A 25,863-nucleotide genomic window follows, 5' to 3' on the forward strand; every position below is an offset into this window, starting at 1 on the left:
GACGGGGAAGTGGATGTGATAGTAATGGTGCATGCAGAGGACAAGGCCGAGGCCGTGGGCAAGCTGAAATTGTGCCACAGCAAACACCCACATCTTCTCGCTCGACCTTCCTGTCCCAATTAATAGGGGACCGCAGAACACCACTATTGAACACAGATCAGTGTCAAATATTTGAGCAGCCACAGTCACACGAAGGCGACAGTGGGAAACTGTCACAAGAGGTGGATGATGATGACACACAATTGCCAGAATGTCAGGAGGAGGACCAGGGTGCGGAAGTGTAAGATGAGGTGGTGGACGATGAAGTCAATGACCCAACCTGTCATGGTGACATGCAGAGCGAGGACAGCAGAACACAGGGGGAGGGAGGCGTAGCACCACAACAGGTAAGAACGAGCAGGCAACCGTTCCCGTTAACATCAACACGACGGAAGTTGCCAGTACAACTGTTAGGTCTTCCGAGTCTGGTTGTTTTTTAAAGACTCTACCGATAACCCCAAAAAGGCCATTTGCACCACCTGCCAGGCCAGCATCAGCAGGGGTAGCAAAACTAGCAGCCTCACCACCACCAGCATGATCAGGCACATGGCAGCAAAGTACTCGACTAAGTGGGCCAAACCACAGGGTCCAGCAACAGTGTCTGCAGGTGACACCACTGCTTGTTCCGCTGTTGTGCGTGCACGCCAATCCCCTGTGCATGGGCCCATGGCGTATGCCAAGATGCCTCCCGCCCTGCACCTGTCGTTGAACACTCTCCACTAGCTTGCGCTCGAAATGTTGTCTTTTAGGCTCGTGGAGATGGAAGCTTTCCGCAACCTGATGGCGGCGGCCGTCCCTTGACTCGGTCCCCAGCCGCCACTATTTTTCCTGGTGTGCCGTCCCCGCATTACACAAGCACGTGTCCCACAACATTAGCCGTGCCCTCAACAATGTAGTTACTGGGAAAGTCCACCTAACCATGGACACGTGGACAAGTGCTTGCGAGCAGGGACGATACATCTCGCTGACGGCACACTGGGTTAACATAGTGGAAGCCGGGACCCAGTCGGACCTTGGGACGGAACACGTCCTACGGACACCAAAGATTGCAGGCCCTAGGTCAATCAGGGTTGCCCCCACATTCTACAGCTCCTGCCCCTCCTCCTCCTCTTCAGCATCCATCTCCGAAATGACCACATCAGTCGCAAGCTGAAAGCACTGCAGCAATGCCTCAGCCAAGCGGCAACAGGCTGTGCTGAAGCTAATATGCTTAGGTGACAAATCGCACAATGCTGAAGAGCTATCAACAACTCTGAATGAGCGGGCAGATCTGTGGCTGACACCGCTGAACCAGACATGGTCGTGTGTGACAATGGCCGAAACCTGGTGACAGCTCTGAGGCGAGGCGAGCTCACACACGTACCATGCTTGGCCCATGTGCTTAACCTTGTGGTTCAGCGGTTTCTCAAAACCTACCCAGATCTGTCGGATCTGCTTGTCAAAGTATGCCGCCTGTGTGCCCATTTTAGAAATCAGCTACAGCTTCCACCGCTCTTGCCGTGCTTTAGCAGCATTTGCAGCTTTCAGCTCACCGACTGATCTGCGATGACCCCACTTGTTGGAACTCTACATTGCAGATGTTGGGAAGTATTTGTGAGCAGAAGAGGGCAGTTGTTGACTACCAGCATCAACAAGGCCGTCAGTATTCAGGTCAGACTCCACACATAAAACCTCAGTAGTGGACATGGATGTCAGACATATGTACCATCCTCCAAAACTCTGAGGACTCCACCAAGATGGTGAGCGGCGATGATGCCATAATTAGCGTCACCATCCCTCTTCTCTGTTTTTTGAAACACTCTATGCTCTCAATTAAAGAGGATGCATTGCAGGCGGAGCACAATGAGATGAAGCAAGGAACCATACAGGGTGATTACACACAGCCCAGCCTCATCTCATCCCAACGTGGATTAGACGGTACTACCTGCACAACTGCCATACCGTCTGTTCAGCGTGGATGACCTGAGGACAGGGAGGAGGAGGAAAAGGAGGAGGATGAGGAGGAGAGCATGGTCAGTCGTCCTCTTGGTGAGGACACGGAAGTCTTGCCTCTTTGCAGTCTGGCACACATGGCTGAGTTTATGTTACGCTGCCTTTCCCGTGACCCTCGCGTTTTCCAAATTTTGGGTGACAGTCATTACTGGTTGGTGACGCTTCTAGACCCATGCTACAGGGAGAACTTTATGTCTCTTATTCCTTTGCTGGACAGGCCTAATAAAATGGGGCAGTACGAGAAGGCCCTTGATGCAGAATTAGTGAAAAAATTCCCATCTGAGAACGATGGCGGCAGAGGTCACAGCTCGTTGAACAACCAAGGAGTACAGGCGAGAGAGCCACAAATGCAATCCAGCAGAGGCAGGGGAACACTGTCAAAGTTCTGGGACAGTTTTCTCAGACCCTCCCATCGCACAGGTCTCACAAGGAGTGCAACGTTTCGGAAGATGGTGAGTATCTTGCCGACCGTACCAATGTCCTCTGTAATTCCTCTGTGCCTTAAAATTATTGGGTATCCAAGCTGGACACGTGGCATGAACTGGTTCTCTACGTCTTGGAGGTCTTGGCCTGCCCTGCCGCTAGCGTTTTGTCAGAGAGGGTTTTTATTGCCGCCGGTGGAATTATAACCGATAGGCGCATCTGCCTGTGAACTGAAAATGCTGACAGGCTGACTCTTATAAAAATGAACAAGGGCTGGATTTGGCCAGACTTCTCAACACCATCGAATGATAGCAGTGTTTTTCTTTACTTAGCTGCTTTTTTCTTGCCATAATACAAATTCTAACAGTCTATTCAGTAGGACTATCAGCTGTGTATCAACCTGACTTCTGCACAACACAACTGATGGTCCCAACCCCATTTATAAGGCAAGAAATCCCACTTATTAAACCTGACAGGGCACACCTGTGAAGCGAAAACCATTTCCGGTGACAACCTCTTGAAGCTCATCAAGAGAATGCCAAAAGTGTGCAAAGCAGCCATCAAAGCAAAAGGTGGCTACTTTGAAGAACCTAGAATATAAGACATATTTTCAGTTGTCTCACACTTTTTTGTTAAGTATATAATTCCACATGTGTTAATTCATAGTTTTGATGCCTTCAGTGTGAATGTACAATTTTCATAGTCATGAAAATTCTGAAAAATCTTTAAATGAGAAGGTGTGTCCAAACTTTTGGTCTGTACTGTATATGTAAAGCATTTCTATTAACAACTCACATAATTCATGTTAATGGACAAAATCAAATATAACAGAATCATAGATTGGATGTAAGGGGCATATTGGAGAAAGAGACAGTCAGAATTCCTCAGTTTACCAATGTAAATGTTAATTCATGTTAATGGACAAAATCAAATATAACAGAATCATAGATTGGATGTAAGGGGCATATTGGAGAAAGAGACAGTCAGAATTCCTCAGTTTACCAATGTAAAATGAATATACAGTCATGGCTGAAAGTGTTGGCACCCTTAAAATTCTTCCAGAAAATGAAGTATTTCTCCCAGAAAATTATTGCAATTACACATGTTTTGTTATACACATGTTTATTTCCTTTGTGTGTATTGGAACAATACAAAAAAAACTGATAAAAAAGGCAAATTGTATGTACATAATTTCACACAAAAACCGGGCCTGACAAAATTATTGACACCTTTCCAAACTTGTGAGTAAACAACTTTGTTTCAAGCATGTGATGCTCATTCCAACTCACTTGTGGCAAGTAACAGGTGTGGGCAATATGAAAATTGCACCTGAAACCAGATAAAAAGGGGAGAAGTTGAATCAATCATTGCATTGTGTGTCTATGTGTACCACACTAAGTATGGAGAAATAAAAAGGAGAAGAGAACTGTCAGAGGACCGGAGAACCAAAATTGTTGAATAATACCAACAATCTCAATGTTACAAGTTCATCTCCAGAGATCTTCCACGGGGCGGAACATAATCAAGAAGTTTACAACCCGTGGCTCTGTAGCTAATCTCCCTGGACTTGGAGAAAAATTGATGGGAGGTTGCAAAGCAGGATAGTCAAGATGGCGGATAAGCAGCCCCAATCAAGTTCCAAAGAAATTCAAGCTGTCATGCAGGCTCAGGGTGCATAAGTGTCAGTGTGAACTATCCATCAACATTTGAATGAAATGAAATGAAATGCTATGGAAGGAGACCCAGGAGGACCCCACTGTTCACACAGAGACATAAAAAAGATAGACTGCAGTTTGTCAAAATGTACGTGAGTAAGCCAAAATCCTTCTGGGAAAGCGTCTTGTGGACAGATGAAACCAAGATAAAGCTTTTTGGTAAAGCACATCATTCTACTGTTTAGCAAAAACGGAATGAGGCCAACAAAGAAAAGAACACAGTACCTACAGTCAAATATGGTGGAGGTTCAAAGATGTTTTGGGGTTGTTTTGATGCCTATGGAACTGGGTGCCTTGACTGTGTGCCAAGGCATCATGAAATCTGAAGATTACCAAAGGATTTTGGAGCACAATGTAGTGCCCAGTGTCAAAAAGCTGGGTTTGCATCTTAGTTCATGGGTCTTCCAGCTGGATAATGCCCCCAAACATATTTCAAGAGCCCCCAGAAATGGATGGAAACAAAGCGCTGGAGAGTTCTGAAGTGGCAGCAATGAGTCTGGATCTAAATCCCATTGATCACCTGTGGAGAGATCTTAAAATTGCTGTTGGGAGAAGGCACCTTCAAATATGAGAGACCTGGAGCCATTTGCAAAAGAAGAGGTGTAAGAAGCTTGTTGATGGTTATAGGAAATGATTGATTGCAGTTATGTATTCCAAAAGGTATGCAACCAAATATTACGTTGAGCGTGCTAGCAATCTTGTTCCGCCCATTTTGGGGGTTTTGTGTGAAATTATGTTCAATTTGCCTTTTTTTCATTTTTTTTGTATTGTTCCAATACACACAAAGGAAATAAACATATGTATAACAAATCATGGGTAATTTCAATAATTTTCTGGGAGAAATATTTCATTTTCTGGAACAATTTCAAGGGTGCCAACACTTTTGGCCATGACTGTATTAAATAGTGACTTATCTGATACTTACGGTGATGAGGGGCGCCTGTGGGAATGTTCTCGGCTCCTTTCACTTATCATTGCTTCATTGTCTGAATATCTACAATTAGACACAAGGTCACACATTATACTATATGCCAGGGTTGCCTTATAATTAGAGTCATATTTTTAGAGAGAGCTCGTAGACTGTTTTTTTTCCCAGTACATGGTTGCAGCCATCACATGGGCCAGAAAAGGAAGTGTGGACACAACAAGCAGTGGTGCGGAGGAGCAATGGGGTCCTGTAGATCTTTTGTTTTTTTTTATGGGAACCATTTCTACAATATAAAACTGTTATGGACAACCCTATTCTATTGATGACACACAAAAAACTGGGTCAATGAGCAAAACAAAAAAATAACCAAACTGAAGATCTCTCTAAATCTGAGAAGACACTACGCATCGAAGAAGAAGACATTGATAGACTCGTCAATAAGTTGTAGTGAAAGAGGAAAAGAATGACCGAACCCAATATGGCCAGAAACAAACACGGTTGAGCGTAAGAAAAAAAAAAAGACTGATACAGGCAAAATCTAAAGCAGAAGAACAGAGGGACGGGTCATATGTTGAACGGAGTCAAAATCTACTTGAAGAGTCTGTCGTTTTGCCCGTCTTACTCCTGTTTATTCAATCTGAGGGTGTTATGAAGGTCTGAGGACATTCTCCATTGAGAAGCGTTCTTTACAAGTTCTAATCTAATAGAGAGTGCTAATTACAGCATAGTCTGGAAGTTAAGTAGCAGCCCCACTGGTAAAGACTGGAGGAGGCAAAATTCCTCAGTTTACCAATGTATACCATATGTATTAATAGTGACTGATCTGGTACTTACGGTGATGAGGGGCGCCTGTGGGAAAGTTCTCGGCTCCTTTCACTTAACATTGCTTCATTGTCTGAATATCTACAATTAGAAACAAAGTCACACATTATACTATATGCCAGGGTCGCCTTATAATTAGAGCCATATTTTTAGAGAGAGCTTGTAGACGGTTTTTTTTGCAGCTCATAGAGAACTTCATAGATGTAGCCATGACATGGACTGGAGGAGGAAGTGTGGAGATTGGCGGGGGACACAAGCAGTGGTGCGGAGGAGCAATGGAGTCCAGTAGGTGAATCTTTTTTTTTTTTTTTTTTTTTATGGGAACCATTTTTACAATATAAAACTGTTATGGACAACCAAATTAAGTTTGATGTTAGAAAATACTATTCTATTGATGACACATAAAAAACTGGGTCAATGACCAAAACAAAAATATAACCAAACGGAAGGTCTCTCTAAATCTGAGAAGACGTCACTCATCGGAAAATAAGACATTTATAGACTGGTCAATAAGTTGTATCGAGAGAGAAAAAGAACAAACAGACCCAAGATGGCTGGAAACAAACACAGTTGAGCGTAAGAAAAAAAGAAAGACTGATACAAGCAGAATCAAAAGCAGAGGAACAAAGGAGCGGGTCATATGGTGACCGGAGTCAAAATCTACTTGAGGAGTCTGCACTTTTGCCTGTCTTACTCCTGTTTTTTTTAAATCTGAGGGTGTTATGAAGGTTGGAGGACATTACTAGATACAGCGACTGCCTGGGAAAGAGAAACAAAGTAACAAAGGTGGAACAAGATTTACTATTAATGTCCTCGGTTTTGCCTATCAGGACATGTTTTTTCCCATGATTTTTTATGGCTTTTGGTCCAATTTCCCACTTTAGGCTATGTGCACACAGTGCGTTTTTGCAGCGTTTTTTCAACACGGAAATGGGCCAAAATTCTAGGTAATCCATGTGCCAGCTAATGCAATGACAATCCTGAAGTAATGTGCACATGATAAGGAATTTTCCTGTCAGAATTGTCATTGCGTTTAAATCTGCAGCATGTCAATTCTTTGTGAGTTTCTGCAGTGTTTTTCACCCATAGACTTCAATTGAGTCAGTCAAATGCGGAGCCCTGCTGTGCATTGGTGCCACAGATCCCAGAGGGGTGCATGGACGGATTCCTCCACAAGAGGCCCTCATAGCATTCACACACCTCCACCTTCCACCTCAGACCACCAGAGGGAGCCCGTTAGGGATATATATAGGGAAGGTGGAGCTAGGCAGCTCAGTCTGGATTAGTCAGTCTGGAGTCCACAGAGAATGAAGTCTGTGTGAAGTCTGCTGCAGCCAGAGAGGAGCTCCTTCAGAAGCTATCCTGCAGTGGAGCCCAGTCCAGACTCAGAGAGCTCAGGTTAGTGAGCCAACGGCGTGCCAACGCCATAAGAGCGGTAAAGAGTAGCGAGGCCTACTGCCAGTGTGAAGCCTAGTAAGGGCCCCGAGCGTGGCCGAAGGCGAATGGAGTAAGCGAGCTACACAGGGGGCAGAAGAGCTTAACCAGCTCACCCCACAACCATTTACCGGACACCAGGTCCGCGCCTACGGGGCCTATATCCCCAGCAGGAATAACCGGAACCCCTGGCGAACTACATGTCCCAGGTTAACCCAAACGCTGACATCGTACCAGGGTCAGGAGTTACCGAAGCCCCAGAAACCAGGGAGTGTGAACTCCAACAGAAGGCCCTATCACCTGGATCAGCAGGTGCAAGACAGAAACTAAGTTAGGCCTAGCTCCAGGCAGGTCATAAACTTTCAGGAAAAGGCAAGAAACAGGAGGCCCCACACCCACTCACTGGGGAGAGTCCTGAAATGCACCCTTCACCCTACAGTGCCCCGGATCGTGCCTGAAACACCACCAGTAAAGGTACTGAAGTGAACGGACGTGTGTGTGCCTATTCTTCCTCTGACCCGGCTGGGTCCCCTCTGTCCTGCATCCCTCCATCTACGCTGCCCTGAGGCCCCACTCCACCTGTGGGGAGCTACACCAACTAAGCTTCCAGAACACCAGCCTCAGAGGACTGCCGCAGCACTGGTGATCCTCACCAGAATCTACAGGTGGCGTCACGAACATTTCCCTTTCCCATATAAACTTTCCCCCTTTTCACTTTTTAAGAGTGACCCCAGGGTACGGGCCTGGGAGCCGACCACTGTGACATCCCCCAAGGTCAGGCAACAACAACAAGGCCCGGGCGCCGAGTCGTCCCCATCCCCTGGGCGTGTCATCGCTTCCTGGCGTCACGAACAGGATTCTGTGCCCGCTGCAACGATGGAGTGTTGTGCCCGTTGCCACCGGGTACTGTGTGCCTTTAATCAAAACTGTGGTGAAGATCGCCGCCATTATCGCGCTGCAGCGCGGGAAGAAGAAGGGCGTAACCGCGGGAAACTGAGAGGCGTACCTGCTGAAGTGCGCGAAGCCCCGGACACGCCCCACGCCTCGACGTCAAACCAGGAAGCGCCAGGTCCTGGAAGGAGCCCCAGTGAGCGCTCCGACGTAGGACGCAAGCGACGCAAGGTCCTGAAGAAGACCGTCACCTGCGGAGCTGCGGCCTACCGGAAGAAAAGAAAAGAAGGTAGGCCACGGTTCGCTAGGGGGGCGCCAGAATGTCCAAAGAACAGCACAACGCCGGAGTACCGGTTAGCGACCCTGATAATCAACTCGCGCCCGGCGCTGAGCAGGCCGGAGCCGCCGCTCCACCAGCAGGGCTTGTAACCCCTGTCATACCCATGGCCCTACCGTACATCCCTGGAGCAAAGTGGCTCCCCCAGTACAGCGGCAAACCAGATACCCTGTCTGGATTCAAAAGTAAAATATGCGGTATACTGGACATGTACTCTATGACAGGCAAGCAAAGAGCCGCTGTTGTATTGGGACAATTGACTGGTTTCTTGCGGAGCGAGAAGTAGAAGCCTGGTCGGCCGCAGACCAAGAGTCAGTGTCCGCAATCTTTAAAAAGTTACAGACTGTCTTTGAGAATCGTACTGAGACTGACCTCCGGATGAGGTTCTACAACTGCTCTCAGTTCGGACAGTTCGGACAGTATTCGGGACTATGCCTGGCGCGTACAAGGGGCCCTGCAAGCTCTGAAACAGGTCAGTCCAACCAGCATCAATGATGAAAATAGAATGCTGAAGGAACAGTTTATCCGGGGACTGAGGTCTCAAGAGAAGAGCAGGACTGTGTGTTGGTGGTCCCTGGATCATCCAGATGCCACCTTTGACACCCTTAAGGACATGGCTATAAAAGGACTGCAGTCCCTGGAAACAACTGCTATCCAATGTTACCAGGGTGGGGCCACCCCAGTGCCTGCAGTGTCCACCTTTTCCCCGGTGGCTGCTGAAGCCAAGGTTCCAGCAACGTCCCCTAGTGAGCTGGACAGCCTGCGCTCTGAAGTGCGTCAGTTGAGCAAAACCCTGACCACTGTGCTGAGTGCCCTGCAGCTGTGGACGGAGCCCGAGGCAGAAGGAAGGATCCTGCTAGCCGACAGCCCTGAGGATGTCCCCTGGGTGAGAAGGAGGAGGAGGACAACGCCACCCCCTGGGAGGACCAGCGACCAATGCCGCTCGCCGAGGGACCCTGTCTGCCACCGCTGCCACAAGACAGGTCACACCGTCCAGAACTGTCCTTTAAACGAGAAGACCCTGGGGCCAAGGGCCGACACCCAGGAGTAGACCCCTCAGGCCCATCAGACTGGTACCGCAGGTTCGTGGGAGGAAGACCTTTTCTGTCCATCGTGCTGGACGGCCTCGCGACACCTGCTCTGCTGGACACAGGATCTCAGGTAACCATCGTGCCTGATGTCCTCTACACAAGGTTCTGGTCCATAGACGAACTTCACCCACCAGATCCAAATCTTTCCGTGTACGCCTCAAACGGCCTCCCCCTTAACCTAGTCGGTGTTCTTGTGTAGCGCCCCGAGGGCTCGGCCGCTACAGGGGTATTGCACCTCTGCCAGAGGTGTGATATTCCACTCCCGGGTGAGGATGGAGTATGGACCAGGGCTCAGTTAGCTGCATACAGCACACTCACCCCATTTCCGAGGGACAGCTCAACGGTACTCCCATTAGACAGAAATGCAGGTACGACAGACCATGTCCCTGGCTGGAGTGGGGAGGGGGGAGGAATACCCAGTGATGTAGGAGCAGATAGGGGACGGTTCCTGAGCGTAGGTAGGAGCCCATTGGTTGCTGGTCACCTGGGCTCATGGCTAGAGGGAGGTATAAAAGGTGGGCACCATCTTAGGATAGTCAGTTCAGTCTGTGCAGAGAGAGGAGAAGACAGGGAGTAGAGGCTCTGTAGGAGCTCTACTCCAGAATGGGCATAGGGAGAGGCCGAGGAAGAGAGTGGAGTGGAGAGAGAGAGAGGAGGTGAAGGGGAGCTGGGATTACTTCTCAGCCCAGCTCCACGAGAAAGGAGAAGAAGGAGGAACAGAGAAGTGAAAAGAAGAGAAAGAAACAGAAGGGCTCAGGAACAAGAAGGAAGAAGGGACCCTAAGAACCCACGAGAATACAGGGTGAAGGGTCAGGTAGATTAAGGGTGCCGGATCCCAAGTTGGTGGAGGAGAAACTACCCTCAGCCAAAGACCGGACGTCGTGATCATTTATTGGTGCGACACCTCATTAAACCTGCTAGGAAGGCACCATATAGAACAGCGGGGAACAGGATCCACGTTTACCCGCACAAGTTCGCGGCAGCTGGACAAAAGTGGGTCACTGGTGAGGCAGGCCAGAGGAAGGATTGAAGGGGGTCCTGAGCCATACTTCCGAGCTGCCTGGGAGTTGACCAAGCCCCTCACCTGGTGGACGCAGCATGGCTCGGGCAGTCATTGCCAGCTGAAGTGACTTGGATATTAACCGTGAGTAAAGACCCTGGACTGCAGTACGTTGTCTGTGTGCTTTTTCGCTCCTCCGGCACTACCGGTACTGGGACTCTCACCACCATCATTCCCACCATCCACTAGACTGCCCTGGGGCCGCACTCTTCCCATGGGGAGTCAGACCATCCCAGCTGCACACACCATTAGCCCCAGCGGTCTGCCCTGCAGCGGCGGTTCCTAATAGCCGCAATCCACGGGTGGCGTAGTCGGACATCACTTAAAACATCTAAAAGACTGCCACTGGTCTGACCACCCTGAGCCACGGGACCGGGTCGCCACTACTACCCCCATCGTCTCCCTACTGCCCGGTTCCGAGTGCCCCACGGCCCAGGGGGCGAGTCAGCTTTGGCGTAGTCGGCAGGATTTCGTGCCCACTAACAACGGGTACTGCGCGCCTGAAGAGAAAGAGACTGTTTTATTGAGATTGACTGTGTTGGAAAATGGCGCACGCCCCAGAAGAACGAGCGCCATAATGTACGCGCCAAAAGACCACAGGAGGCCGCCTCCCATCGTGGGCCGGGTCCCAGAATGGTGCCAAAGAAGGAGCCCACCCCCAACAGCCATGAGTGCGGCTGTGGAGATGTCCATCAAGGTGGGGGGGCTGCCCCTGAAAGTGATTGTCACCATGTTGCCCCGGGACCACCCCCAATGGGGGTGGGAAGAGAAGAAAACTGTGGGGCAGGGGGTGGTCTGGATCAGTCTGGCCAGACCACACCCGGAGATGGAGAGAGGAGCCAGCTCCAACACCTTGGCGAGGGGCCTGCTGCAAGCCGAACCACCGTGCAGCTTCACGGAGCTGCTAGAACACCTCCCAAGGAAGACCCCGAGTATGCGCGCGCTGCGCTGGAGGAGCTGGACCGGAGGATGGTCCGGGCGCAGCGGGACGTGATTGCCGGGTGGAAGGAGGAGATGACCCGGCGGGCCGTGATCCCGCAGCAGGAGGCACCGCCGACATCCAGCAGCACACCAGCCACCGAGGGCAATGAAAACAGAGCGGAGGCCGAGGACGACGCCGCAGAGGAGGCCGCGACAGCAGAGGCAGGTAACGGAGACGCCCCTACCCCGACCCCTGGGGCCGCCGACCTGCCCCTGCACCCTGTTGCGGAGCCCAACGTACCTGAACCCGCCATCGACACCGTGCCTCCACCGCTACCAACTGGTTCCCAGGCCGTCGACGCCGCCAGCGAGCCCCGCCCCACACCGTGCCCTCGGACCCTGGGCGTGATCAAGAGACCACCATCGCAGGCCTGGTCGCAAGGCCTAGCGCCCCCGGGCGCCGCTGCCCCGCCAGAGCCCCCTGCTTCCGCTGTGCCATTCCCGGGTGCAACCAGGAAACGACCACAGCGGGCCTGGTCGCAAGGTCGAGTACCCCCGGGCGCCGCCAACCCGCTCACGCCCCCTGCCTCTGCAGTACCACCTCTGGGCGCAGATCTTTTCGCCCAACATACTGGTCTGGATGGGCTTCCTTTCATCTGGCCCCCCGAGTATGTTAACCCCCGCCTTCGGAGAAGCCCGTCCGCGGAGGCTGGAGTACCATCTGAGCCCCTCATACCCGCTCCGGAGCCTCTGGAAGTCTCCCAGCTTCCGTTGGAGGATGCTCAGTACGAGTGGGATCCGACCGGAGAGGACTTGATGGGGTTCACGCAAGAAACACGGGCGGACGCAGCCAGCCGACGGGAGACCTGCCGCCAACAGCTAGAGATGTTCGAGAGGGAGCAGCGAGAGCGGCGGGTGAAACAGGAGAAGTTGCAGGCCCGAAGTGAGGAGCAGAAAATGAAGGCCCGGCGGGATCCCCGAACTGCCTGCGGTCCCCGAGTCACCGGGACTGTCGTGAAATTTCAGATGGAGCATGGCTGGGGCTTCATCAGGGATCCGGACACCATCAGTGACGTATTTGTGACCCGGAGGGATGTAGAAAGCCACCTGCCAGAAGGTCATCGAGGGCGGGATCTATATCCAGGGGATGTGGTGTCTTACACCCGACACCAAGGCGTGAAGGGATGGTACGCCCTCCACGTTCACAGAGTGGTAGAAGAGGAGGAGCAGTACCACTCGGACCCCGAGTACCGAGAGGGCCCGGACGGGCCTGAAGATTATGAGGAGCAAGGAGCAGCTGGAGGGTATCGCTACAAGTGAACAGTGGTATACCAGTGTACATAGTTACCCGTCTGGGTACAGAGAGCTGTTTTGGAACTGTTTCCAGAGTAAAGTGTGGTCCCTGTTGGGACTGTTATGGAACTGTTGACTGCGTGAAAGTTATCCCCTATATCCCCTACCAGGCTGAGGACTGTGAGCAGCCATTCCCCTCCCCCTTTCTAACCGGCCGAGGACTGGGAACGGCCAATCCCCTGTAAATAGTTGCGCTTCCTATAGCGCCCCCTATTGGTTTTATAACAAGACTACCACGTCTACCTCAGGACCGAGAGTCCCTCACGTCTAAAAGTTTGCCAAAGTTTCAGCACTTAAAAGAAGAATGCACACCTGGTCGCAAGTTGCACTGCCGCCAGGATCCAAGAATGTGTTTTGAAAATGTTTTCTTGCAAATGTTTTATATGAAAAGTTTTTATATGCTGCTAAATAGTGTTGTGAATGTTTTCTATAGAGTTTATAAGTCAAAAGAGTTCCAGAAGTATTAGTATGTGTTTTATAATAGTGTGACAAGAAAAGAAAAGTGTTTCCCATAAAGGGAATTGAACCGTATTGCCTGTTTCCTGATGTGAAAAGTTTTAAAAAGTTTTGCATGTCCTGTAATTAACAGTTTTTGCTCTTTTCCAGCCCGAGGACGTGCTGTGGTTTACCAGGGGGGAATGTAGCGCCCCGAGTGCTCGGCCGCTACAGGGGTATTGCACCTCTGCCAGAGGTGTGATATTCCACTCCCGGGTGAGGATGGAGTATGGACCAGGGCTCAGTTAGCTGCATACAGCACACTCACCCTATTTCCGAAGGACAGCTCAACGGTACTCCCATTAGCCAGAAATGCAGGTACGACAGACCATGTCCCTGGCTGGAGTGGGGAGGGGGGAGGAATACCCAGTGATGTAGGAGAAGATAGGGGACGGTTCCTGAGCGTAGGTAGGAGCCCATTGGTTGCTGGTCACCTGGGCTCATGGCTAGAGGGAGGTATAAAAGGTGGGCACCATCTTAGGACAGTCAGTTCAGTCTGTGCAGAGAGAGGAGAAGACAGGGAGTAGAGGCTCTGTAGGAGCTCTACTCCAGAGTGGGCCTAGGGAGAGGCTGAGGAAGAGAGTGGAGTGGAGAGAGAGAGAGGAGGTGAAGGGGAGCTGGGATTACTTCTCAGCCCAGCTCCACGAGAAAGGAGAAGAAGGAGGAACAGAGAAGGGAAAAGAAGAGAAAGAAACAGAAGGGCTCAGGAACAAGAAGGAAGAAGGGACCCTAAGAACCCACGAGAATACAGGGTGAAGAGTCAGGCAGATTAAGGGTGCCGGATCCCAAGTTGGTGGAGGAGAAACTACCCTCAGCCAAAGACCGGATGTCGTGATCATTTATTGGCGCGACACCTCATTAAACCTGCTAGGAAGGCACCATATAGAACAGCGGGGAACGGGATCCACGTTTACCCGCACAAGTTCGCAGCAGCTGGACAAAAGTGGGTCACTGGTGAGGCAGGCCAGAGGAAGGATTGAAGGGGGTCCTGAGCCATACTTCCGAGCTGCCTGGGAGTTGACCGAGCCCCTCACCTGGTGGACGCAGCACGGCTCGGGCAGTCATTGCCAGCTGAAGTGACTTGGATATTAACCATGAGTAAAGACCCTGGACTGCAGTACGTTGTCTGTGTGCTTTTTTGCTCCTCCGGCACTACTGGTACTGAGACTCTCACCACCATCACTCCCACCATCCACTACACTGCCCTGGGGCCGCACTCTTCCCGTGGGGAGTCACACCATCCCAGCTGCACACACCATCAGCCCCAGCGGTCTGCCCTGCAGCGGTGGTTCCTAATAGCCGCAATCCACGGGTGGCGTAGTCGGACATCACTTAAAACATCTAAAAGACTGCCACTGGTCTGACCACCCTGAGCCACGGGACCGGGTCGCCACTACTACCCCCATCGTCTCCCTACTGCCCAGTTCTGAGTGCCCCACAGCCCAGGGGGCGAGTCACTTGCTCCAACAGATAGCTGACACTGCCAGACCAGGGCAGAGAAGGGTGCTCCAGAAAGAGATCCGAGCCCTTATGTACCAGCAACAGGTAAAGCTATCAGGCGGTGAAATTGGTAATGTACGGGTGACAGACCCGGTACCCATTGTGATCCCTCCGATGAGTGAAATGCTGATTTGTTGTAGTGCAGCAATAGGTCTCAAAGGACGGAGCTACCAGGCGGTAGTAGAGCCCCTTAGCTCAGAGCATAGACCTACACTCTTAACTGCCAGAGGGGTAGTGAATGTACGCCTCCTAAACTATGGGGAGGACGAGATCAGATTACCACGCTACGCCACTGTTGCCAAATTGTACACAGTAAATAACAACTCCATACACACGGCGGAGTCCTTAACCTCACCAGACGAAGTGGAGGATAATGACCCGGGAACCCAGGTGGAGGATTGGTGTCAGCAGCTCCATGTTGGGACAGACACCACTCCTGCCCATCAGAAACAGGGTGTACACCGGGTGGTTCAAGAATACGAGCAGGTATTCAGTAAGCACCCACTTGACTTTGGGAGGATTAAGGGGGTTCAACACCATATCCCCACAGGTGACCATCCAACCATCAAAGAACGTTACAGGCCTATACCACCAGCACACTACCAGAAGGCGAAGGAGATGTTGCACGACATGAAGAAGGCAGGGGTAGTAAGGGATAGTTGTAGTCCCTGGGCAGCTCCCCTAGTTCTAGTCAGGAAAAAGGACGGAAGCATGAGAATGTGTGTAGATTACAGACAAGTGAATCGCATTACACATAAAGATGCATACCCTTTACCATGTATAGAGGAATCCCTGGCTGCCTTAAAGTCTGCAAATTACTTCTCCACCCTTGACCTCACTAGTGGGTATTGGCAAGTAGCTGTTGCTGAGGAGGATCGGGAGAAGACGGCCTTCACCACCCCGATGGGACTCTGCGAGTTCAATAGTATGCCGTTTGGACTCTGCAACGCCCTCGGAACGTTCCAGAGATTGTTGGAGTGCTGCCTGGGACACCGCAACTTCAAGACTGTACTACTATACCTGGATGACGTGATAGTGTACTCCAAGACGTATGAGGACCACTTGAAGCACCTGGCGGAGGTATTTGAGTCGCAGTCCCGGTATGGGATGAAGCTGAAACCCTCAAAGTGCCACCTGCTCAAGCGAAAGGTACAGTACCTGGGGCACATCGTCAGTCCAGAAGGAGTAGCACTGGACCCGGAGAAGATCACTGCCATCCAGAAATGGCCGGAGCCGAAGAGCCTCAAGGAGGTACGTCAGTTCCTGGGACTAGTCGGGTATTACCGGAGGTTTGTGAAGGACTAGACCAAGAAAGCGGCGCCTCTGCAAGATCTCCTGGTAGGACAGTCCCCCAGAGGCAGAAATCCCCCGCTCCAGTGGGGTAAGGAGCAAGCTGAATCCTTTAAGGTGATGAAGGAGATCCTGACTGGCGAAGAGATCCTAGCTCACCCTGACTACAGCCAACCGTTCCTGCTGTACACTGACGCCAGCAACGAAGGATTAGGAGCTGTACTGAGTCAGAAGCAGAATGGCTGAGAACCCAGACCGAGAGGAACCCAGAGAACTATAGCAGCTTCAAGTTGGAGTTCCTGGCCCTGGTCTGGGCTATCACTGAGCGGTTCAAGCACTACCTGGCCTCCAGTAAATTCACTGCCTTCACTGATAACAACCCCTTGACTCATCTGGAAACAGCCAAGCTAGGATCCATGGAACAACGATGGATGGCTCGGCTGTCAAACTACCAATTCACTATTAAGTACCGGGTGGGCCGTAAGAACGCCAACGCCGATGCCCTGTCCAGGATGCCTCACCAGTCGGACACTGAAGAAGAAGTGGATGACCTGGAGGAGATTGAACTACCTGCCTTTCATCGGAATGGGATAGTCCACGAGCAACGAGCCTCCAGGAGGCATCGCGGTAAGACGTTAAACCCCCTGCCTCACCACAGCTGGAAGGAGATCCAGGACAGCGACCCGGTTGTCAGCCGTATCAAAGAGCTGATAACCTAGGAAGGTTCCTCCCTGGAGAAGGAAGTGTCTCTCCAAGCCAAGCAGCTGTGGAATGAGAAGAGCCGGCTGTTCATCTATAGAGAGAAGCTGTGCCGGAGGTACGTCAATCCCAAAACCCATGAGATGGTATGGCAGATAGTGGTGCCCAAGACAGACATCCAGATGGTGTTGGAAGCCTACCACGATCAGGCGGGGCACTTTGGCTGGAAGAAGCTAGAAACCCTGCTGAAGTGTCGGTTTTATTGGGTAGGAATGCGCAGTTCCATTGAGAGGTGGTGCCGGGATTGTGGACCCTGTAGCCTCAGAAGAAAAGACTACAGCAGCCAGAAGGCACCCCTGCAACCCATCAAGATGACTCGTCCCCTGGAGATCGTGGCCCTGGGTCATGTCAAGCTGTCACCCAGCAGGTCAAGATATTCCTATGCCCTGACCATGATGGATCACTACTCCCGGTTCCTGGTCGTCGCCCCCGTCAAGGATCTGACGGCAGAAACTGCGGCGAAGACGTTTCAGGCGTACTTCTGCAGGCCCCATGGATACCCGGAGCAGGTGCTGACGGATCAAGGCTCAGCCTTTGAGGCCGAATTGTTCAAGGAGTTCTGCCATTTGTACGGGTGTAAAAAGATCAGGACTACACCGTACCACCCCCAAACCAACGGTCTCTGTGAAAAGATGAATAACATCATCATCATCGACCTGCTGAAGACCTTACCACTAGAGGAGAGAAATCAGTGGCCAGACCTACTACCTGACCTGGTAGATCTGTACAACCACATACCTGTGAGTTCCACCAATTGTACTCCAGCATATCTCATGCGAGCAAGACCCGGGAAGTTGCCCATGGACCCGGAGCTTGGTGTAGTAGAACCAGAAGCAGATATGTCCACTGAGGACTGGGACACGACCAGACAGGAGCAGTACAGAAGAGTACAGGCCTGTGTCGAAGACAGTCTCACTCAGGTGAGGGACAAGCAGGAAGCCCACTACAATAAAAGTGCGCCCGCAGAACCCTTCACACCAGGAGAAGTGGTGTTAAAGAGGAAAAGAAGAAACCACAAACTTGATGACCAGTGGGAGAGAGAACCCTACACTGTGTCAAATTCACCGCCTACGGGGGCCTATATCCCCAGCAGGAATAACCGGAACCCCTGGCGAATTACATGTCCCAGGTTAACACAAACGCTGACATCGTACCAGGGTCAGGACTTACCGAAGCCCCAGAAACCAGGGAGTGTGAACTCCAACAGAAGGCCCTATCACCAGGATCAGCAGGTGCAAGACAGAAACTAAGTTAGGCCTAGCTCCAGGCAGGTCATAAACTTATCAGGAAAAGGCAAGAAACAGGAGGCCCCACACCCGCTCACTGGGGAGAGTCCTGAAATGCACCCTTCACCCTACAGTGCCCTGGATCGTGCCTGAAACACCACCAGTAAAGGTACTGAAGTGAACGGACGTGTGTGTGCCTATTCTTCCTCTGACCCGGCTGGGTCCCCTCTGTCTGCATCCCTCCATCTACGCTGCCCTGAGGCCCTGCTCCACCTGTGGGGAGCTACACCAACTAAACTTCCAGAACACCGGCCTCAGAGGACTGCCGCAGCGCTGGTGATCCTCACCAGAATCTACAGGTGGCGACACGAACATTTCCCTTTCCCATATAAACTTTCCCCCTTTTCACTTTTTAAGAGTGACCCCAGGGTATGGGCCCGAGAGCCGACCACCGCGACATCCCCCAAGATCAGGCAACAACAACAAGGCCCGGGCGCCGAGTCGTCCCCATCCCCTGGGCGCGTCACAAATCCGCAGCAAAAAAGCAGGTATAAAAATATTTGCAGATTTGCTGCGGATGTTGGCTGCGTATTTGACAGACTCAATTCAAGTCAATGAGTCAAAAACGTGACAAAAATGCACAACGAATTGCCCGTGGGAGACTACTCCTTCCATCATCCTACAGCCGCTCCCGCTGACAATAGCGTGAGCAGGCGCGGCTGAGGGGAGAAGTAATCTCATCAGCCGGTGTCTGTGCGCAGGCTAAAAAAAGAAGTTAAAATAAGTCTATATTAAAATAAAAACTCCTTATACTCACCTGTCCGCCGTAATCCCGATGTCCCACGGCGATCCAGTCAACTGGCAGCACTCTATACACAAACAGGAGTGCGATCAGGAGAGCTCCGGTGACCTCACTTACGGCATCGGTGCTGTGTGAGAATTTTCTCACACAACACTCATGCAGTAAGTGAGGTCACTGGAGCTTATCAGCTGATCTTTGGCTGATGAACTCGAGTGACCTCAATCTCAGCAGCGCAGCACTATACACTGACGAGTGATTACACTCCTGTCAGTTTATACAATGCTGTCCTCTACAACAGTCACACCAATGATTGCAGGTGTGACTACTGTAGAAGTTACCCAGATCGTTGAGGGACACTGGATTATGTTATCACAGCAGACAAGTGAGGAATATGGTTGTTTTTTATTTTTGGTTTCTTACAGGAGATGAGGGCATAGGGGATTAGGTGTTAATTGAGTATACGGTGTTTTTTATTTTTAAATAAATGATTAAAACCATGTGGAATTTTACTTAAAATAATAGACTTTATCCTGGCCATGTCTTTATTTCAAAACTTTACTACGGGTTAAGTAATGGGGGCGTCTTATAGACGCCTCTCCATTACTAACCTGGGCTTCATGTCAGCTGCCAATACAGAGCTAACAAGAACCCCATCCCTATTACCCCACTTGCCACCACACCGGGGCAAGTGGGAAGAGTGGAGGCTAAGCGCCAGATTTGGCGCATCTTATGGATGCGCCAGTTCTGGGGCCGCTGAGAGCTGATATTATTAGCCTCAGAGGGGGCCAGGATCCATGGCCCCTTCTCCAGCTATTAATATCAGCCCACAGCTATCTGCCTAACCTGCGTTCAAAGCGCTGCTGGTTGCTGATCATGGAGATGTAGCGGCTAACCTAACAGCTGTGAGCTGTTATTAATAGCCAGGAAAAATGTTGGTCTAATGGCCTCTTCCTAGGCTAAAAATAGCAGCTCTCAGCTGCCCCAGAAATGACATGAATGTGAATTAGGGCTAATAGGATCAGTGTTTATGGAATTAGGAGTCGCTGACATCAAGCCCTTTGTTTAATGATGAAGAGGTGTCAACCAGACACCCTCATTACTAAGCAAACCTGTAAGTAAAGAGTTAAATAAACACAGAGTAAAACACTTTATTTGAAATACAACAGACACATTCTTTAATCATTTAAATTAAACAATATACTCATCTAAGGTCTGAAGGTAATCCAAGAGTTAAAGTGATTTCCCACGTTTCATTTTTCAAATATATCTTTATTAAGCTACAAAAAGCATTCATTGCTGTACAAAAAAACAATAAAAAACGCACCAAAATCACTGCAAAATGTGGATTTTTGCTGCAGCGTTTTTACAGCCAAGAGATGCAGAAACCTTGCCGAAATTTCTGCAATCAAATCCTGAATGTGCGCACATAGCCATGTTTGCTACAAATGCAGTTTCTCCATTGAGAAGCGTTCTTCACAAGTTTTAACTTAATAGTGAGCTCTAATTACAGCATAGTCTGGAAGGTAAGTGACAGCCCCACTGGTAAAGACTGGGGGGAGGCAGAATTCCTCAGGTTGCCAATGTATACCATATGTATTAATAGTGACTGATCTGGTACTTACGGTGATGAGGGGCGCCTGTGGGAAAGTTCATGGCTCCTTTCACTTAACATTGCTTCATTGTTTGAATATCTACAATTAGACACAAGGACACACATTATATATGCCAGGGTTGCCTTATAATTAGTGTCATATTTTTAGAGAGAGCTCGTAGACTGTTTTTTTCCAGCTCAGAAAGAACTTCATGGTTTCAGCCATCACATGGGCCGGAGAAGGAAGTGTGGAGATCAACGGGGAAAACAAGCAGTGGTGCGGAGGAGCAATGGGGTCCTGTAGATGAATCTGTGCTTTTTTTTTTTTGGGAACGATTTCTACAATATAAAACTGTTGTGGACAACCCCATTAAGTTTGATGTTAGAAAAGACTATTCTATTGATGACACACAAACAACTGGGTCAATAATAGAGTTGAGCGAGTATGTTCTGTCCGAGTATGCTCAGGCCGAGCTCCGAGTATTTATAGCTGCTCGGTGATATGGTTGAATCGCTCCCGTGTGCATGATTTGCAACTGTTTGACAGTTTTATTACATGTGAGGAATGTATAAGAAATAGACGGGAGCGATTCAACCATATCACCGAGCAGCTGTAAATACTCGGAGCTCGGCCCGAGCATACTCGGCGAAAGGGTTAATAGAACATACTCGCTCAACACTAGTCAATAACCAAAACAAAAAAATAAACTGGCCCACTGGTAAAGACTGAGGAGGCAGAATTCCTCAGTTTACCAATGTATACCATATGTATTAATAGTGACTAATCTGGTACTTACGGTGATGAGAAGCGCCTGTGGGAAAGTTCTTGGCTCCTTTCACTTAAGTTTGCGCCATTGTCTGAATATCTACAATTACACACAAGGACACACATTATACTGTATTCCAGGGAAGCCTGAAATCAATCATGGCTGAAAGGGAAAAAAACAGAAGAGGAAACAAGAAATATTGATACCATTAAAAGCTAGAGGCATTTGTCATATGACTGACTGGAGTCAAAACCCACTTGATGAGTATGTGTTTGCCCATTTTACTCTTGTTTTTTTACACGGAGAGTGTCATGAAGGCCTGAGGACATTACTGGATATAGCCACTGCCTGGAGAAGAGGTTTGATGGCTCTCAGTAAGGCTAGAGTCACATGAGTTTGATCAGAGGGTGACCAGAGTGTGATCTGATATAATCTGATTTTCTTGGATGAGAAGGAAAAAAAAAAGTTTCTCTATCTTCTCCATTAAGTCTGTCTGTTAAAATCGGACCATTGATTTCACAGACCCATAGATTCGAATGGCCAAGTGTGATGGGATAATCGGATGCAACTCGCGCATGCGATCTTTTCTTCAGACCTCAGATGCATGGCCCCATAAAACAACATGGGGATGAGTGCTATCTGTCAAAATGACAGATAGCGTTCCTCCAATTTTTACGGTCGTCTGTACGAGCCCTAAGAGAAACAAATTGTTCACTCACACTGCCGTATATTTTCTTTTGCAAGAGAATCAGGCCGATTATGGGAATGACACTTGGCTCAAACTCAGTCAGAGTCTCATTCGAGTGTCACCTTAGGCCACAGCACCACTATCAGTATTCGGTCAGTATTTTTTCTCAGGAGCGGGAGCCAAAACCAGGAATGGGTGATAAATACAGCATTGATGACTTCTTTCTATTATACCATTTCTATGATTGTTCCTCACCTGGTTTTGGCTACCACTCCTGAGAAAAAATACTGACCGAATACTGACCAAATACTGATAGTGGGGCCGTGGCCTTAGTGTGATCCGTTTCTCTTGCCTTAGTGTGATGCGGAGTAGATGGAGAACGCAATTTCTCTATCTTCTCCATTGTCTCTGTGCGCGCACATCAGTCTGCACTTGGATGACATCTGATGCAGTCTCGATGATTCACACGCAACCATAAACTTGAATGGTTGCACGTGGTCCAAATATTCGTGGAATGCTGAAACACTTTCAAGGTTATTTATCAATCATGTGGTGAGACTACATGGAATCCCCCTGAACATTGTATCCGATAGGAGAGTGAAATTTGTCTTCAAGTTCTGGAGAGCGTTTTGTAGGAAATTGGGGATTGATTTGTAATTTTCCTCTGCTTACCACCATGAAACCAACGGTGAGATAGAAAGGATAAATCAGGTGTTGGAACAAAGTTTAAGGTGTTTTGTTGCAGCTCAGCAGGAGAACTTGTCCTCATTCTTACCTATTGCTGAGTTGACCTTTAACAGTCAGGTCAATCAGTCCAGTGGAACCTCGCCTTTTTTTTTGTAATTATGATTTTCATCCCCATTTTGGTGAATTTTCTAGGATGAGTTCTGGGTGCCTTGGAGTAGAGGTTGCCATAAGAAAACTTGGGGATGTCTAAAGGAAGGTTCAGAATATTGGGGTTGCTTAGCTTTCCCAAAAATGGAAGGGCATTGATAGGAAACGTTTGACAGGTCCCATCTTTAATGTAGGTGATAAGGTTTGGTTATCGTCCAAAAACATTAAGATGAAAGTGCCTTCAGTGAAGTTGGGTCCTACATTTATGGGCCTGTATGAGAGATTCTGGAGGTAGTTAATCCGATGGCCTTTAGAGTAAGATTTTCTCTAACGCTTCACATCCCAAAAGTGATTCACAAATTCTTATTAAAGGAGTTTGTCCCGTCAGTGTTGTCTACCTCGTCTCCGCCTCCTCCAGTTTCTGTCGATGGATGTTTGGAATACAAATTGAAGAGGATCGAGGATTCTCGAAGGGTCCAAAATTGTCTCCAATATCTCATTCATTGTAGGGGATATGGACCCGAGGAAAGATCCTGGGCTCCGACTCGTTCCGTGAACGCTGATCGTCTGGTCAGGGCCTTCCATCGTAGGTTTCCAGGGAAACCTGGGGGTCCAGTGGCCCCCTTAGAAGTGTGGGTACTGTCATGATTCCTGCTATCAGGGTGTCTGTTCACAGTTATTAACAGTTCTGCTGCCCAATCTAGGACAGGGGCGTGCTGAGCTGTCAGTATGGTGATGGACAGCTCAGCCGTCCAATTGAATGCTGGGGCGTGGTGAGCTGTCAGTGTTTTGATTGACAGTTTAGCTGCCCAATCAGGACCAGGGTGTGCCAGGGCTTCATCCATGTGTCTCCGGTTCAGAATAATTTCCTGGCTATTTAGCCGGGTCTCTGCCTTAGATTGCTGCCTATTGTAGCTTTGCTCAACAGGTGTGTGTGCTCTTTGCTCTTAGTCTTGTATTCTGATCTTTGTTGCTCGACCTCGAATTTGCCTTTGATCTGGCGTTTGCCTAGCCCTTTGGTCGTGATCTGCTGCCTTCTTGGAATTCAGACCGCGGACTGTGCCCTTACTATGCCTTTATCTCACCCCTCCTAAGTCTATGACTTATCCTCATGGCTTTTGACCTCAGACCTTTTGACTACCCAGCCTTGTAGCTAAGTAATGACTAGCGTCACAGTTATCTGATACTTACTGTAATGAGGAGCGCCTGTAGTAAAGGTCTTGAAACCTTTCACTTAACATTGTTGCATTGTCTGAACATCTAGAATTACACAAAAAAACCACACATAATATAATATATTCCAGAGCAGCCATATTTTTTAAAGTCATATAAGGTCAACAGCCATATGAAGTGGCCCCTTTTACTGAAGATCTTTTTAGCATTGATTTTTCTAAAAATGTTTGGAAGTCACATTGTTGACAAAAGAATGATAAAAAAATAAAACAAAAATCAAGAGAGTCAATGATGAAATCAAGACTACATCTTCCACTGGAAATACAATTAAGCTAAATGAAGATCTCTGATTCTACGAAGACGTAACACCTCATAGGAGAAGACAATTATGGAGGCTTTAAAAGAGTTGAAGTGAAAAGTAGGAGAGTATGACTGGAGCCATGAAGGACAGAGGCCATCACAGCTGAAGGAAGGAGAAGATAAGGACACTATGTGGATGGATACCATCAAAAACTAACAAAAAAGTAGGACTGGTGGACATGGTTGTCAGGAGTCAAAACCAATTGATGAGTCTCAATATCTTTGCAATCATGAGACAAGACTGTGACATAGTGTGAGCCGTTGCGCCCTTGTGTTTTCTTCTGCGGGTGTGAGGACATTACTAGATAGAGCCACTGCCAGGAAAAATGGGGCCTCATAGCAAACTAGGCTCTCCGTTATGGTGCTGGGTGTTGCCCATAAAGACAGAAGGGTCTGGTGTTAGTTTCAACGTTCCTGTGCTTTTCAAAACATTTGAACTAATTTTCCATCCATTTTTGCTACAAATGCAGTTCCATTACTTATTAATTATTACTTTTTATATTGTCAGTATCCATTTAAAGAGAATCTGTCACCAGGTTTTTGCCACCTAATCTAAGAGCAGTGTGTAATATAGGTACAAAAAAACCTGATTCCAGTGATGTGCCACTTACTGGGCAGCTTGCTGTAGTTTTGATAAAATCACAGGTTTATCTGCAGGAGATTATTACTAGAGGACTAGTAAACCTGCTGCATGTAGTCCAACCCCACCTCCCCCACTGATTGGCAGCTTTCTGCCTATGCACAGTGTACACAAAAAACTGCCAATTAGTGGTGTGGACGGGGTTATACAGAGCTCAGCATTCAGAGCACTGCTAGATCTAGATCTGCAGCAGTGAAATAACAGGTTTTATCAAAACTGGAGTAAACAGCCCAGTAAGTGACACATCGCTGGAATCAGGATTTCTGCCCCTATATTATGCAGCTCTCAGATGGGGTAGCAGAAAACTGTTGACAAATTAAATATGAGGCATATGTAATTTTTTTGCATTTCATTACTGCAGTGTCCGGCTGCTACATATGAAAAGCATTTCCATTAATATCTTGTATAATCCATGTGAATGGACAAAATGTAATAGTGAATGCTAATTGCAGCAGAATCACAGGTAAGTGGGAGCTCCACTGCTATAATATAGGGCGAAGAAAAGGCAGTGTATAACATATGTACCAAGTAGTGACTTATCTGACACTTACTGGGCTGGGATGCTGCTGGAGCGAAGTTGTCGAATCTTTTCACTTGATGATTCAATGTCTGAATATCTACAATTACACACAAAATGCACACAAAATAATCTATTCCAGGGTAGCGTAATTATACAGTCATATCGGGCCACCAAACAAAAGAAGTGGCCCCATTACTGGAGATCCTTTTAAT

At 48.9% G+C, this 25,863-nt stretch overlaps 1 protein-coding gene across 7 annotated transcripts in view; it reads right to left on the reverse strand.

Moving 5' to 3' along the window:
• LOC141257345 (calpain-13-like) overlaps positions 1–25,863 on the reverse strand; it is a 326,649-nt gene that overhangs the window by 82,099 nt on the left and 218,687 nt on the right. For 3 of the 7 annotated variants that reach the window (XM_073671805.1, XM_073671804.1, XM_073671802.1), the window contains 6 exons: positions 25,683–25,748; positions 24,150–24,218; positions 21,467–21,535; positions 20,701–20,769; positions 5,932–6,000; positions 5,095–5,163 (listed from right to left, as the gene is read on the reverse strand). In XM_073671805.1, coding sequence (XP_073527906.1) covers positions 5,095–5,163; positions 5,932–6,000; positions 20,701–20,769; positions 21,467–21,535; positions 24,150–24,218; positions 25,683–25,748 — 411 coding nt within the window. The remainder of the gene's footprint in view (positions 1–5,094; positions 5,164–5,931; positions 6,001–20,700; positions 20,770–21,466; positions 21,536–24,149; positions 24,219–25,682; positions 25,749–25,863) is intronic. The other 4 variants (XM_073671807.1, XM_073671808.1, XM_073671806.1 and 1 more) reach the window with 4 other exon arrangements.

This window comes from Phyllobates terribilis, unplaced genomic scaffold (assembly GCF_046119375.1).
Source record: "Phyllobates terribilis strain yellow unplaced genomic scaffold, ASM4611937v1 Scaffold_3__8_contigs__length_932513732, whole genome shotgun sequence".
Classification (NCBI taxonomy): Eukaryota; Metazoa; Chordata; class Amphibia; order Anura; family Dendrobatidae; genus Phyllobates; species Phyllobates terribilis.